The sequence below is a fragment of the Cetorhinus maximus genome, chromosome 20 (assembly GCF_964194155.1).
Source record: "Cetorhinus maximus chromosome 20, sCetMax3.hap1.1, whole genome shotgun sequence".
NCBI classification, from domain to species: domain Eukaryota; kingdom Metazoa; phylum Chordata; class Chondrichthyes; order Lamniformes; family Cetorhinidae; genus Cetorhinus; species Cetorhinus maximus.
In genome coordinates this window covers 22,645,615-22,661,791 of record NC_135898.1, presented here as the reverse complement: position 1 = coordinate 22,661,791, position 16,177 = coordinate 22,645,615, and the positions used below count along the sequence as shown (strand labels likewise).

General features: G+C 48.8%; 1 protein-coding gene across 1 annotated transcript; it reads left to right on the top strand.

Moving 5' to 3' along the window:
• stard7 (StAR related lipid transfer domain containing 7) lies at positions 1-16,177 on the top strand. Its single transcript, XM_078565748.1, has 8 exons — positions 1-801; positions 5,887-6,065; positions 6,831-6,880; positions 7,752-7,862; positions 9,165-9,247; positions 9,644-9,743; positions 10,427-10,511; positions 12,500-16,177. The coding sequence occupies exons 1-8, from the start codon at positions 320-322 to the stop codon at positions 12,673-12,675; spliced, it is 1,266 nt and encodes a 421-aa protein (XP_078421874.1). The 5' UTR covers positions 1-319; the 3' UTR covers positions 12,676-16,177.

Genomic DNA, 16,177 nt, shown 5'->3' with positions numbered 1-16,177 from the left:
GAGAGGGTGATTGACAGGCATACAGGCCTGAGGAGAGCAGGCTGTTGCCTTATAACTGGGCCAATCGGACAACTTGACACTGGGGTCAGGGCACAGAACAACTCATTCCATGAACAAAAACCCCTGGGAGCACTTTACAAGAGGAATGATCATATTGTAACACTAAAAGGAGCGAAATAGTTGTAAAAAGTAACTGTGAATTGTGTAGAAGTTTTAGCTGCACGTTAAGGGTACCATTTCCTTTCCAGCACTTTTATTTTTGATGTTTTCCTCTGTTCTTGTTTCAGCTGAGCCCTGACCATTGCCCTTGCTGTGCACCATGTTGTCTGTGAGGAGACCAGCCATGATCCTCAATCCAGCTAGGTCAAAGCCGCTTGGTGGGCGTTATTCTCAGTGGTTGCAGTCCATCTGCTTGTCGAGCCAGGCTCTGAGTTGGCGTGAGCAGGCCAATCAGCTGGACGCATGGAAGAGGCAGGTGGGTGGTGCCATGCGGTGGGCACTGGGCTTGCTGCAGGAAGGGTTCAGCGCAGCCAGTGGTGGCACAGGTGGCGCGGCCAGGAAGAAGATGGTGTCGATCCTGGCGAGCCAGTGCAGCTATGTGACAGGACAGAGGCTGAGGAGGGCCCAGCAGATCTGGCAACTGTACAATAACCTGTACTCGGAGCACTCCCGCCGAAGCCTGTTCACCAACCTGTGGCGGAAATTCCAGAGCCGGCACTCAGGCTCCGGCAAGCTGGTGGCAGCTTTCGCCGCTGTCTTCATGTGGGACAACGAGAGGATTCAGGATGAGGAGCTGCAGCGGTAAGTGTCCTCTGTGTTGATGCAGTAATGGCAGGAAAGCTGCAAAACTCTGAAATAGCCAGAAAAATGCCTGCAAATACTTAGCTGAATTCATCAGTGCACCTGTGGTGGCAGCAGCTCTGTTGATCATTGGGTACAGATCAACACGTGTATGTTTGTCTCTTAATACCCCATTCACCCCTCCATGGGAGGTTGCAGCACTCAGGTAGGTGCCTGTGGGTGAAAGTGGAAGGAAGACATCCTTGGGTGGTAGATCTGGTTAACACTCACATCCACAAAGCAGTCCCTGTGGCCTAAGTTGGGCATTTATCTTTGTGGAATGTCAGCAAGCATCCCCATGTTCATTCGATTGACTGGTTCACTTAGTTTAAGACAGGTGAAAGCGGGAAACCAGGGAATTATAGTCCAGGGAATTATAGTCCAGTTTGCCTAACTGTTGCTGGGGATACGACTAGAGTTTTTAGTTAAGGGTAGGGTGACTGAACACCTTGAACATTTTCAGTTGACCAGAGAGCGTGAGCACAGAATTGTAAAGGACAGGTAATGCCTCAGGAACCTGTTTGAAGAGATGACTGAAGTAGTGAACAATCTGTTGATGTTATTTATATGGACTTCCAGAAGGCAGTTGATAAAGCCCCTCATAAGAGACTGTTGGCTAAAGCTGAAGCCTGTGGAATTGAAGGCAAATCATTGACCTGGTTAGGAAATCGGCTGAGTGATAGGAGACAGAGAGTAGGGACATGGAAAGGTACTCTTAACTGGCAAGGAAGTGACTAGTGGTGTCCCACAAGAAGCTGCAACTATTCATCATATCTATTAACAACTTAGATGATGGGGTAGAAAGCCACGCATCCAAATTTGCTAATGACACAAAGATAGGCGGCACTGTAAGCAGTGTAGATAGATGCAGAAAGTTACAAAGAGATATTGGTAGATTAAGTGAAAGGGCAAAACTGTGACAAATGGGTTTTAATGTAGGCAAATGTGAGGTCATCCATTTTGGATCTATAATGGATAGAACAGGATGCTTTCTCAATGGTGAAGAGCCGGAAAAAGTGGAGATCCAAAGAGACCTGGGGGGGTCCAAGTAAGTAAGTCAGGTACAGAAAATAATCAAAAAAGGTTAGTGGAATTTTCTTAAAAAGTTATTCTTTCACAGGATGTGGGTGTCACTGGCAAGGCCAGCATTTGTTGCTCATCCCTAATTGCCCTTGAACTGAGTGGCTTGCTTGGCCATTTCAGAGGGCAGTTAAGAATCAGCTGCATTGCTGTGGGTCTGGAGTCACATGTAGGCCAGACTAGGTAAGGATGGCAGATTTCCCTTCCCTAAAGGACATTGGTGAACCAGATGGGTTTTCATGACAATTGATAGTTTCATGGTCACCATTACGGAGACCAGCTTTTAATTTCAGATTTTTCAGTCGTTTCACTTTCCCCGTCGGTTTTATATTCTGATTGGGGGTGCACTGCTGTCGTTGTCAGTGTAGATGCCACCCCGAGCCTGGAGCCAGCTGGGTAGGCACGAGTCTCCCTTGCTCCTGCTGATCCATATCCAGCTCCGGAAGGAGAGAGAAAATCCTAAACACGGACACAACTAGCAGCTGCATCATCCCGAGGGGAAGTCTGAGCATTGAACTAATTATAAAATTATGAAGCGGTTCGATAGGGGCAGTGTGGAGAGAATGGGGCCAATGTCGAAACCTGTGGCCGTGAATATAAAGTAGTTGCTAATAAATCCAACGAAATTCGGGAGGAAGTTCGTTACCCAGAGAGCGATGAGATTGTGAAACTCACTCCCACAGAGAATGCTTGAGGTGAATAGTCTAGATGTGTTTAAAGGGAAGCTGGTTAAACACATGAGGGAGAAAGGAATGGAAGGATATTCTGAGTTAGATGAAAGGGGGTTTGGCGAAGGCTCATGTGGTGCATAAACACTAGAAGACCATCTGGGCCGAAAGGCCTGCATCTGTACTCTAGACTCGTTATAAAGCGACCTTATCGAACAGACTTAAAATAGAAACATAATATTAGCATTGGTGTGTGCTGCTAGTTGATAGAACAAGTGAAACGATTCAGATTTTATTGAAGGTGAAAGGGACAGGCAGCAGGGAGTGACTGGAGGTGAGGGGGGTGGGCGATGAGGAGTGACTGGAGGTGAGGGGGGTGGTGGGCGATGAGGAGTGACTGGAGGTGAGGGGGGGGTGGGCGATGGGGAGTGACTGGAGGTGAGGGGGGTGGGCGATGGGGGAGTGACTGGAGGTGAGGGGGGTGGGCGATGGGGGAGTGACTGGAGGTGAGGGGGGTGGGCAATGGGGAGCGACTGGAGGTGAGGGGGGGTCGAGTGGCGTGGAATAATGCTGAAGATGATGGAGGTAATTGAAGTTTGCCTTTCGTTCAGGCAAGTGGAAGTCGCTAGTTCGTGGTGAAGAGGGTAAGAAATGTCAGAACCATTTCCTTTCTTTTGACAATTGGTTTGGAAGCTCAGTTTATTTTCCCTCCTGTTTCTCTGCTGTTTCTACCGTGGTTCCACTCTGCACTCAGGCCTCTTGTGGCTGGTCGGCTGTACAGACTGCTCTGTAGTTCCATGTTAGGGCGGCTGTCTACAGGCAGCTAGTTCCGTATTTGAGCACTGATCTCCATTACACTTTGCACTGTGAAAAATCTCTGTTGCCTTTTCCTATAAAGCTTGATCAAAATGGTGTAATCAGTTTACTGTGTTCTCCTCAATGGGGAGAAACACTATCTCGAGATATCAGTGTTCCTCTGGAAACTGTTTGGACCACTCCGTTTCCCAGAGTAATGTTTTTTCCTGTGTTCAGTAAATTAGTGCTTCAAAACCCTTCATTTTCTGAGCTGTTAATGTATGCAAGCTTGCAAATGTACGATACTGCTAATATGTTTAATATGAAAAACTAACAAAACCAGCTGAAAAGTTGAGAGTTGCACTCAATCCGCTTGAATGGTAGGATTCATCAATGCTTCAATTGCCTGCTTAGTTAGGGGAAATATTCCTTTGAAGTGGTGTGTCATTGAATTGTGCCAGTGCTGGTTTTTCCTGATTGTTAGTTCCCTATTCTTGTCCGATGCCAGTCCTGAGGACCTTTACTTCCATTTTCTCTGAGGCTCAATTTAAAAAGCTGCTCAGAAATGTCGGGAGCTAGTTCAAGTGTTGCCAAAGAAATATTGTATAGGTGATCACTTTATTTGCTTCTGTGTAAATTTATTCCTTATAAATAAACTCCTTTAGGTAATCTTAGCCTGATCAATAACTGAGCGGCACCCCCCAGCGCTAGCCCGGAACATCTATCGTGTGTTGTGGTGCTGATCTGCATGCACCATGTGTAAGTCGCAGTTTTATTTCCTAGTCCTTACTCAGTTGATCTCAGTTAGCAGCTGGGGCACTGCAATTGGTCTCCATTTTCCAAGGGCCAGCGTTGGGAAAAATCAGCTTGCGGGGTCCTGCTTGTGGCCATTTATTCAGTGACGCCAGCGTGGAAAGTTCATAGGTATGGCCAGTGGGTGAGGAGAGGGCTTGGCAGCCTCCCGCAGTGCAGCTTGCGTTCGGTTTCGCTCAGGTAAGCGGGAGTTGCTAGTTCATGGTGAAGAGGGTAAGAAATGTCAGAACCCTTTCCTTTCCTTTTCTTTTGCTCATTGGTTTGGAAGCTGCCAGGGGATTCAGCCAACAAAGCGTTAACGTCAGCACTGCTCAGGGTTCCTCATTTTGGATGCGATGGGCATTTTCCTTTGAGAGAAACGCGAATCGCCTCTGAGAGGGGTGACAGAGCCAGGGTGACCCCATCCCTCCCTAATATAAAAGCAAAATACTGCGGATGCTGGAAATCTGAAATCAAAGCAGAAAGTTTTGGAACAACTCAGGCAGGTCTGGCAGCATTTGTGGAGAGATAAACAGAGTTAATGTTTTGAGTCCAGTATGACTCTTCAGAGCTGAATTTTCCAGCATTTTCTCTTTTTTATTTCTCATCCATCCTTTAACACCTCCTGCAGCCCCTCTGAGATATCTGAGCTCCTCCAATTCTGGCCTCTTGAGCATCCCCAGTTTTAATCACTCTACCATTGGCGGACTGCATTCAGGCTGTTCTGGAATTCCCTCCCTCCCTCTCTCCTCCTTTTAAGATGCTCCTTAAAACCTACCTCTTCACCAAGCACCTTCACGAACTAATATTCCCTTCCTTGACTCGGAGTCAAATCCTGTTTGCTAACGCTCCTGTGATGCGCCTTGGGATGATTTGCTACATTAAGCGTGCTATATGAATGCAGTTGCTGTTTGTTGCAGGGCTGAGTCCTGACATAGTCAAGCTAGTCCCCACTAATGAGGCTGTAAATACCCCAAGGACAGAATGGAGTAAACGATTGGCTTCAGATGAAGAGGAAAGCCTGGCCTGCTGCGATGCCTGCTGCAGTCCAATAGCTGCCAATGCTGGCTGTGCAGCAACATTGGCCTCCTGGAGGTGACTGAGGAAGGCTGTCACCACTAAACCCCCCTCCCCCCACTCCTCCCCCCGCCACCCCGTATCCTGATACAAATCAGTGCCATCAGGAAAGGGCAAGAGTATCAAGTATGTGAGAAGCAAATGGGATCCTATCCCTGCCTGTGTTGCCCTCAGTCTGCATACCATAGTTTACCTTTGTGCGTCGACTTGTCATGACCACTCGAAGGCTTTCTTAAAAAAAGAACTACAAATATAAAATCTCATGCCAAACCTATTTCACTTTCTTTCAGGAAGAAAAAGTCCAATGTAAATTGGATGGCCAGTGGCAGCGGGTGATACTGAGCCAGCTGCTGCACAGGGTTAAATCTGTTTGTGTGTCTCTGCAGGGCCTAACAGCCCGTGCGGAGCTGAGCCCCAGCGCCTTCAGGGGAAGTGAGGGGGGTGGCACTGGAGAAAATCCTGGACAGTTTGGCCATTCAGAGAGTTGGCGTGGCCATTCCTTGCCCAGCCCTGGCTTCCTTCAGGGAAGCAAGCGTTTGGGGAGTGCAGGTGGCAGGTGAGATGGCAGGGGGAAGCCAGGGCCAATTTGTTGCTCACTTTGCTGACCGGACCAACGTTTTGCCGCCCGACACAGATGCCTGAACGATTTCAAAAGCCTGGAGGTCCTGGCGGCCGAGAAGCACCAGAGCCGGGAGCAGGCGGAGTGTGAGAGACACCGTAAGCAGGACAACATGTGGGAGCTGGTGATTGATAGGCCCAGCTTCCGGCTGTGGCGGAAACCCATTCCGGGGAGTCATCTCTACCAGTACCGAGGTAAGACCTGCAACCCAGCCTTCTCCGTGTAGCAGTCCTGGGTGGCAAGCTGAGAGTGACTTATTATGGCATTGGCCGAGCTGTGTGCAGTATTGTGCACAGTTTTGGTCTCTTTACCTAAGGGAGGATATGCTTGCCATGGAGGGAGTGCACTAGACTGACCCCAGGCATCGCGGGATTGCCCTATGAGGAGAGATTGAGGAGACTGGGCCTGTATCCTCTTCTAGAGTTTAGAAGAACGAGAGGTGATCTCGTTGAAACTTAGAGAATTCTTACAGGGCTCGACAGGGTAGATGCAGGAAGGATGTTTCCCCTGGCCTGGGTGGAGAGGTCTAGGACCAGGGAGCATGGTCTCAGAATAAGGTGCAGGCCATTTAAGACTGAGATAAGGAGGAATTTCTTCAGTCAAATGGTGACGAATCTTTGGAATTCTCTACCCCAGAGGGCTGTGGAGTCATTGAGCATGGTCAAGACAGAGGTCGACAGACCTCTAGATATTAAAGACATTGAGGGATACTGTGGGAGGATGACGTTGAGGTAGGGAATCAGCCATGATCTAGTTGAATGGTGGAGCAGGGCTCAAGGGGCTGAATGGCCTACAGCTGCCCCTATTTCCTAAAAGGCCCCAGGTTGGAATGTGTTGAGTGAGCTGTTAGGGAGGGGTGGAGGGAGATGTAGAACATTGGGGTCAAAATCTCTGCAATGCTTCATCACCCGGTGTTTCACTGACATGTCTTCCTGTCTCGTTCCTTTTCGCCTCCACAGTATTTGGAACGTACACAGACGTTACCCCTCGGCAGTTCTTCAATGTGCAGGTACACCTTTGAAATTAAATGGAAACAGTGCCTAGCTCAGACACCTGATAACCCTGCTTACGAGTGAAGAGATGGTTCCATCCCTCTATCTTTATATAGCACCATACCACATCACTCAGTTATGCCTCAAAGCACCACATGCACAATGAATGGCTTTGAAAGGTTTTCTATACCCCGCCCTTTCGTCCGGAACCCACTCCACCCCACCCAATCCCTATCCTTTTTCTACCAGACTGGCAGAGATGGGGAATGGACATTATAGTCCACTCCAGAGGTGCTGCTCTCACTGTTTCGGCTGCTTGTCATGGTTTGAATAAGTCTAAGCCCCAGAGATAATTGGTGTTAGCCCTCCTCTTCCCTCCAGCAACGTCCTACCTCCGTGTCAGCACGTGTTCAGCTTCCCTTCCCTGTCCGCCGCTGTCCCCTCTGCTGTTGGCTGGCTCGTGGTTGCTGTCATGGCTCTTTACCATAAGGGCCAGGCCAGCTTTCTTTCTGCTCCTGATATTTGGCTGTACCTCAGCTATGGCTGTCAGGCATCACATATGGGGATTTCTTGCCGTTTAACACTGGAGCCCTCCTCTTGGTTCCCATTGGAATCTCTGTACTTTGACTCCAATCCCAATCTCCCTGGCTGCTCAAGGTCGCCTTGATAGTACTCCGTCTCTGGCTCCCATTCAACCCCGAGCAGAGGTTCAGGCCCACATTTCATTCATCGGCTGTGCCTGTGAGCACCTCCGAAACCTCATTGCAGTGGGCCTTGAACAGGTCTTATCTGTTACCCCAATACAAGGGAGGCCGCCCTCCCACGAGCGATAAATGTGGGATAGAATCCTCCCTGTGCCATGCCATCTAACAGAGTCTCTCTGCACAGCTCGACACGGAGTACAGGAAGAAATGGGATGAGCTGGTTATCAAGCTGGAAGTAATCGAGCGGGATGATTTGTCAGGATCAGAGATTGTCCACTGGGTCACACATTTCCCGGTAAGCTTGACCATGGTTGGTTCTCGTTTGCCCGCGTGTGTGTGCGCGCTCGCGTGTTCCTTCTGCTTTTGCACCATCCAGCGCTGGGTGGCATGGTGCATCCCAGCCCAGAGAGCAAGCGGGATTTCCAACAGTGCTGGAAGCGTAGCTTCTTGCAGCCCAGTTGCTCTTGATCAAGATGGCCAGACAGCTTCGCTCAAACCTGGAGTCTGGCTAAAGCCATCTGTAACATCGAATGGGTCAGCTTTTAAAGTCACACCAAAACTTCTGAGTTTGGTTGGTTGTCCCCTCAAAATGACATGTATATACATATATTTATACTCTTTCACAGGAGGTAGGCGTCCCTGGCTAGGCCAGCATTTATTGCCCATCCCTAATTGCCCTTGAGAAGGTGGTGGTGAGCCACTTTCTTGAACTGCTGCAGTCCCTGTGGTGTAGGTACACCCACAGTGCTGTTAGGGAAGGAGTTCCAGGATTTTGACCCAGCGACATTGAAGGAACGGCGATATATTTCCAAGTCAGGATGGTGAGTGGCTTGGAGGGGAATTTCCAGGTGGTAGTGTCCCCATGTGTCTGCTGCCCTTGTCCTTCTAGATGGTAGAGGTCGTGGGTTTGGGATGTGCTATCGAAGGACCCTTGGTGAGTTGCTGCAGTGCATCTTGTAGATGGTACACACTGCTGCTACTGTGCTTTGGTGGTGGAGGGAGTGAATGATTAAGGTGGTGGATGGGGTGCCAGTCAAGTAAGCTGCTTTGTCCTGGATGGTGTCAAGCTTCTTGAGTGTTGTGGGAGCTCCATTAATCCAGGCAAGTGGAGAGTATTCCATCACACTCCTGACTTGGGCTTTGTAGATGATGGCCAGGCTTTGGAGAGTCAGGAGGTGAGTTACTTCCTGCAGGATTCCCAGTCTCTGACCTGCTCTTGTAGCTACAGTGTTTATATGGCTGGTCCAGTTCAGTTTCTGGTCAATGGTAACCCCCAGGATCTTGATAGGTGCCACTTCACAATAAGTCAGAGGATTTTATCAGGACGGGAAGATGAATCTGTGTAAAACCCTCTGTATTCCCCTGAAATTGGGTGTCTGTCACATTTCTCAGTCTAGGATTATCTGACAAGCCTCACTTTAAAAAGTCAGTCGCTGTTGGTGTTAAGCTCACATTGAGCAGAAAGGCAAGGCAATGTTGATCTGGTATTTTTGAATTCTGAAGCTGGGTGTAATGGGAAGAAAGGGGTTAAAAATGACCCGAAGTGGCAGTGATGGGGTGAGCGTTTTAATTAACCTCCGTTTCTCTCTGTTTGTAGTATCCCTTTTACTCGCGGGACTACCTGTATATCCGCCGCTATCACGTGGACCAGAAGAACAATCTGATGATGTTGGTGTCAAGGTGAGACTTTGAGGGCTTTCACTCCTGCTTTGCTCTCTACCCCTTTGAAGGGTTGCCCCTTGTTTATCAGGTGTTTGCTTGCTGATCTAATGGTTAAAATGTATCCAGCTTGGCCATCTTAGCAAAGTCTGCAGAAAACGTATTGCAAGGTTAATTGGATTTCCTTGTAAATTGTACAGTGTTTTTTTTATATATAAAGGGAAGGGTGACTTTCTGCGTGAGTGACCGCTGCTGCTTGCCTCTGAGATTGTGGCGATCCTGATCTATGCTGAATTTAGCTGCCTCCAGTTGACAATTGTCGGCATGGGGCTGGGGGTGGGGGGCACGGTCTCCTGCTGTGAGGTAACCTACGACAGCAGATGCAACTTATCCTGAGATCTCATTCTTTCTGTTCAGGGCTGTCGAGCATCCGGATGTTCCGGAAAGCTCTAGCTACGTGCGGGTGTCATCTTATCAGTCCCAGATGGTGATCAAGCCGCATCGATCGTTTGACGAGGTAAGATTGTGTCCGCGGGCGCGCGTGCGTGTGAAGGTACAATAGCCCAGAATTTCCACCAGCATTGTAGACACAGCATGACCTTCACTCTCCAACCTGATAGTGACTCAGCAAGGTTTGTAATTTGGACAAGTGCAATTGGAAACTGTGCGTGGGTCTCTTCTGATGTATCCCCCAAGTGACGGCCTCTCCTCCCCCGATGCATCCTTCACATGAGGGTGCAGCCTCGCCTTTTCCCAGTGGCTGAATCATGACGGTGCACTAAGCAGACCCACGTGGTGAAATGATCTCTCCCACCGTGTTGCTTTCTGATGATCTCCCAAGTGGGAGGAAATTAGCCAAGCCTGCTGTGGCTGAGGGCTGTGCTTCAAGAAGGGGCAAGGGCATGGGTCACAGATGGGATCGGGCTCAGCAACGTGGATTCCTCTTTCCGCTCACCAGGCCACGAATAGTAGTCAGGCACTCGCTGCCTGCACAGACTCTCTGGTGCTGCAAGAGGGAGGCTCCCCAACAGGAGCTGGTGATGGGCCGAAGGCTCCCCAGCAGGAGCCTATTGTGGAGGCCAATGGGACTGATCACTGAAAGATTAAAGAATTTTTCAAAGTTTTGAGTGTTTGGCCATTTGTATCTTTGTGTCTGTGTTTGGCAGAGGTATGACTGAGTCCTCAATTTTTGACTTTCAGAATGGCTTTGACTACCTTCTTACGTACAGCGATGACCCGCAGACCGTTTTCCCTCGTTACTGTGTCAGTTGGATGGTGTCTAGCGGTAAGCTTGACTGTTAGTCCGGGCGCAGGCAGCCATTCCCTGAGCAACCCGCGGGTGGGCTGCGACGAGGGTCACAGGAGCTATGCTGAGCCTGAGGCTCGTGGCCCTGCAAATGTGTGCTGTCGGCCAAAAGTTTCTCATTCCGGCTGGCACAACTGTGCCTGAGATTGGCACGTGAATCTAGCCCACTCTGACACAATCGGGGTCTCGTCTGACTGCGGTCCTGCTTGGGTCAGGGGGGCGGGGGAGGGGGTCTTGTCTCCACACGTTGCCAGTAGCCCACAGTGAGGAAACAGTGTGGCCGGTGTGGGAACTGGAAAATTATCGCGCTGGTTTAGAAGGGGTTGCTCTTTTGGGGTTAAGGCTGGAAGTAAAGTGAACGTGCAAATGAGAAATGAAATAGCGAGGAGCTACTAAATGTTGGTGTTCAGCGGGATTTAAACTAACTCGCAGGCGCAGCGTCCAGTTATTGCGACAGTCCTTTATTGCAGCAGGGTTGCGGTATAAGAGAAAGAGGTCTTGCTGCCGGCCTTTGCCTGGAAGTGCTGTGCACAGCTGTGGCCTCCACAGCTAAGGAAGGATATGCTCGCCTTAGGCCAGGTGCCGCCAAGGTTCATTACATTGGTTCCTGGGGGCAGACGCATTGCCCTATGAGGAGAAATTGAGCAGAATGTCCTATATTTCCTGTAGTTTGGAAGAATGAGAGGTGATCTCATTGAAATGTGAAAAGTTCCGTGAGGGCGTGACAGGGGGAGATGCTGAGAAGCTGTTCCACCCCACTCCGCCCTCCCCAGCTGCTGGAGAGTCTTCTAGGTCGTAGAGTCAGGATAAGGGAACAGGTAATTTAGACCGAGATGAGGAGAAATTTCTTTGCTCAAGGGGTTGTGAATCTTTGGAATTCTCTACCCCAGAGGGTTGTGGATGCTCAGTCGTTGAGTCCATTCAAGACCGAGATCACTAGATTTTTGGTGTCTCAGGGAATCGAGGGAGCGGGCAGGAAAGTGGAGTTGAAGCCCAAGATCAGACATGATCATACTGAATGGTGGAGCAGCTCGATGGACCAAATGGTCTACTCCTCTTATTTCCTTATGGCTTTGTGAAAGAGCTGACAGTGCCGCACATGACCTGGGAGTGTTTGATGTTGACAGTGAAATGATAAGTCTTCTATTCTGTAGCACAAACATCACCTTGATCACAGAATTCTCAAAAGTGTGCCCTCAATACAGCACCTTCTGGCCAGTGGAAAATGATAACCAAGGGAGCAGAGTACCTTTTAAATATCACTGCCTCTTGTAGAAGGCAGGCACTGCTGCAGCGCTCTGCCTCTGATACTTCACCAATCTCACTGAAGACAGATTTGTATTTATATCGTGCCTTCCAGGAGGAGAAACTGGGGTTTGGAGTTATTCTCCTTGGAGCAAAGGAAGTTGAGGAGAGATTTGATAGATGTGTACTTGCAGGGCTACAGGGGTAAAGCTGGGGAATGGGACTGACTGGATCGGCCGGCATGGACCCGATGGGCTGAATAGCCTCAGGTGCCGTCATACCTCTATGACCGCAGGACATTGCAAAGTGCTTTCCAGCTGATAAAGTACTTTTGAAGTGCCTTCACTGTTAGAATGCAGCAGCCAGCTTGCACAGAGCAAGGTCCCACAAACAGCAATGTGATCATGACCGGATAATCCGTTTTTGTGATGTTGGCTGAGGAATAATTATTAGCCAGGACATCGGGGAGGTCTCGCCTGCTCCTCTTCAAATAGTACCATTTATGTCCACGTGAGGGGGGGCAGACTTAATGTCTCATCGAGTAACGGCACCTCTGACAGTGCAGCACTCCTCCTTCAGTACTTTACCAGATTGTCAGCCTGGATTACGTGCTCAAATCTCTGAAGTGGGGTTTGAACCCACAACTTTCTGACTTGGAGGCAAGCACGCTTCCCGCTGAGCAGTGGCTGGCGCTTTAATCCCGCTGCTGATTTTTCTTGCAGGCATGCCCGACTTTCTGGAAAAGTTGCACACAGCAGCTGTCCGAGCGAGGAACATGGAAATCAAGGTTAAAGATTACATCAGTGCCCGGACCTCTGAGAACATCGACACTAAGCAACTGCAGAACCCTGAGCGCAAAGAGAATAGCTGCAGCTCGCAGCAGGTGGACTACGCATAGACTGTCAATTCTGACTGCAGAGACGGCCGTGCGGTGCAGTGTACCCAGGGGTCGGTTGCGGGAAGCGAGAGCAGGGAGCAACCTCCAGGTCGAGCTGCTTTTCGAGAAAACTTTTGCATTGAAAAGGCCCCCCGTGGGCGCCGAACAGGCGGAGGGCTTCGAGATTCACCAAGATGTGGTACAAAGAGTCGCGCTACCTGCAAAACTTGAAAGTATTAAAAACACACATACACATACACACACTTAACCAGCGCTGCATTTGAAATTAAAAGTTCGAGTGTAGAGGTTTGCTCACCTCCTGCCTGTCTGCAATGTTGGATCAGAAACTTGAATTTCCTTAACCGTTTAGAGCCATTTAGGAAGCTGGTGGTGGGCAGAGAAAAGCATTTCCTTGTCAATGTATCATTGTCCGTTCAATTGTGTAAAGCTTCACGATTCCTGATATACACTGGTTTTGTTACAGTACTCACAGCACCACTCGTCTGTCCAAAAGTGAATTGTTTTTTTTTATTTTGCAGGAGGTTCAATGGTTGCTTAAAGTACTTTCAAATAAAAAACTTATTATTTTGTAATGATTTCTCCCTCAGTAAGGCATAGTGTCGCCCTAGGTTATACCGACAAAGCCTGAAGTGCGTGCTCTCTCTTTCTTCTGAGAAACTTTGCCCCTCTGGTCCATCACAAACATCTCACTGCCTCATTGGAGCTGTCTGTGAACTCCTTGTATTTCGCGAGTTCTGTGATCCCCCCCCACCCCCCGGGGTGGAAAGTCAGCCAGGGTTCCTACTCTTCATTGCTGTCGAGTGTCCTCGGAGGAGAATGGGAAAATGTTTTTTGTCTGTGATGGCAGGGAGCCAAACCAGGGTGAAAGGGGGTTCACTGTATGACCCCACAATTCAGTCAAGCTGTGACCAGCACTCTTCCCCCCCCCCCCCACCAGCCTTTTGTCCTTTTAATTGTAACTCTCAAAGCTGGTCAGTCCTGTGCATCTGTGAAGTTTAGCAGCAATGCTGACTTCCCACCAGGAGATGGCGGTCTCGCATTGGGTAATGCAGGAAGTTAAAACTGGAGGCGCCTGCATTCCTGCAGCGCCTTTCAGGGACCCCAGGAAGCCTAAAACAAAAACAGAATTACCTGGAAAAACTCAGCAGGTCTGGCAGCATCGGTGGAGAAGAAATCAGTTAACGTTTCGAGCCTTCACGGCCCTTCGGCAGAACTGAAGCATAGTTAGGGGAGGGGTGAAATATAAGGAAGCCTCACAGCCCTGGGGTTATTCCTTGAAACATGGTCACTGATGCAATGTAGGAAGCAATTCTTGCCGCTGTGGGGAAGGCACACACGCATTGACTTGACTTAAAGGCTCTTGTGCAAGGTGCTGGTACTATTGTGCTGACCGTTTGAGTCTGTGCAGGGCCAGTTATCACAGCAATCAGTCCTTCCATGTTCGTTACTTTTCTCCCCTCAGACTGGAAATCGCTTGGCGTGCAGTTCCTGAAAGCTCTGGTGGGCCCCCTAGGCAAGCTATTTGCATAAGCGCCTGGACTATTTGACCACGGAAGGCATCACAGAATGGGCCAATGCAGGGCCGCTGCTCAGCAGGGAACTGTTCAACCCTGGGGCGACTTCTCCTCTCTGCCAACGCAGGAACTTTGTGGGCAGTCGTCACTCCGCCAACGTGTTTGCCAGGCAGCATCAGTTGCTTCTTTCCCAGAGTGAATAGTGATGCTTGGGAGAATTGCTGGCATCATGAGCAACATTTATTCTCTTGCAGTCCTTCCCTCTGTCGAGCGTTAACGCCCGATTACCATTGTCCACTCTGTCATTCCTGCAGTAGTCTGAGAGTTCAGGATGCTGGGACGGTCACTGCCAACTCTTCGCCCAGTGTCATTTGTACTGGTACCAATCAGTGGATTAAAATTAGTTCTCATATGTGAAAAAAGATGCTGAACTGCACCTGGCTTAAGTGAATCTGCCACCCTTTGGTCTTTCAGTAAAAACTAAAAAGGAAAATTACTTTAGAAAGCTTAAGATATGCTCTCCCTTCATGTTGGTCTTTTGATCTGTTTCTGCTGACGACCCCTGATCAGTCCCCGCCACTTTTCTACACCCTTTTTGCTCAACTTAACGAGCATCCATCCCAAAAAGAGAGGCATGTTGCCGAAGCTTTTCGTCTTGCACTCACCAGGACAACTGCAAGAATGCCAAATTTCAAACGCTCACGACAATTTCTACTGCAGGAAAAAAAAGGGTGCCGATTGGTTGGCAAGTCAACTCTGATTGGCTGAGGTATTGCCATGGAGAAAGCAATGGGGAATCCTAGGCTCACCAAGCTCCCAAGTAATTTTAAAATGGCGTAAGGCTTGAACATGTTCCTTTTGTTTACAGTGGACAGGGGCCTACATATGAATGTATGTCGCCTACAGCAAGCTTAAATGAGCCATGTTATGAGCTCTACAGATTTAATTTAAATTGGTTATTAGTGTAGCTATTGGCGCACTCAAGATTGTGTAGCAAGTGCTGCTCCTTTTCAGCACCCTTTTCTCCTGTGGTATAAATTGTTGTGATTGTTTGGAATTTGGCATTCTTGCATTTGTCCTGATGAGTGCGAAAAGATAAGCTTCGGCAGCATATGTCTCTCTCTTCAGCAATGTTCAAGCTCTGTACTACCAAGCAACTGATGGTATCCATTCTGTTCTGCCTGTTGGTGGGTACCTGGCCCTTTGGAAATTCTCTTGGTGTACTACAGACCTGAACTAACCTCAAGGCTGATTTAGATAGATCTTTGATAGGCAAGGGAGTCAAGGGTTATGGGAGGCAGACAGAAAAGTGGGGTTGAGACCACGACCAGATCAGCTGTGGTCTTATTGAATGGCGGAGCAGACTCGAAGGGCCAAATGGCCTGCTCCCAAGTCACATGTTCTTATTTTCTTTGAGTAAGTGGATTGAGGGTACCTTGGCTAATGAACCTCGCTGATTACAGTACAAAATTCCATTGTGCACAGCCCCAGTTCACTGTTTTATGAAATGCCAAACACTGAAATTATATGCCAAGCAAATAAGTGCAATCCTAGGCAGGAGAGGGCATACAGAAGCTCTCGGCAAGTAATGGCCGTGATCACTTGTACTTTCCACCATGCTCCGTATCACTGCCAGACGGGTAGGAGCAGAGGTGTTAGACTCCGGGTAGGGCAAGTACTGCCGAGCCCTCTGCCTCCCCAGAATATCCTGGTGCTACCTGCAACTCGACCTGTCAACTGGAAGACTGGTAGCTACTCTATTTTGTAATGGTTAAAATGACTTGCATTTTCTGTGGGTTTGTGGTGTTGCATTTTGTAACCTGACTTGTTTTAACTTGTGCGTGTGTGTGTGAGATTCTCTCTCTTTCTCTCTCTTACAGTTTGAGTAAAAGAGAATGCATTTCTTCCACAAAATGGTGATTTGCTCTGTAACGCCTTCGTTTATGTTTTTTTCAATTATTTTTTTATTAAATCTCATCTTTTTTTTC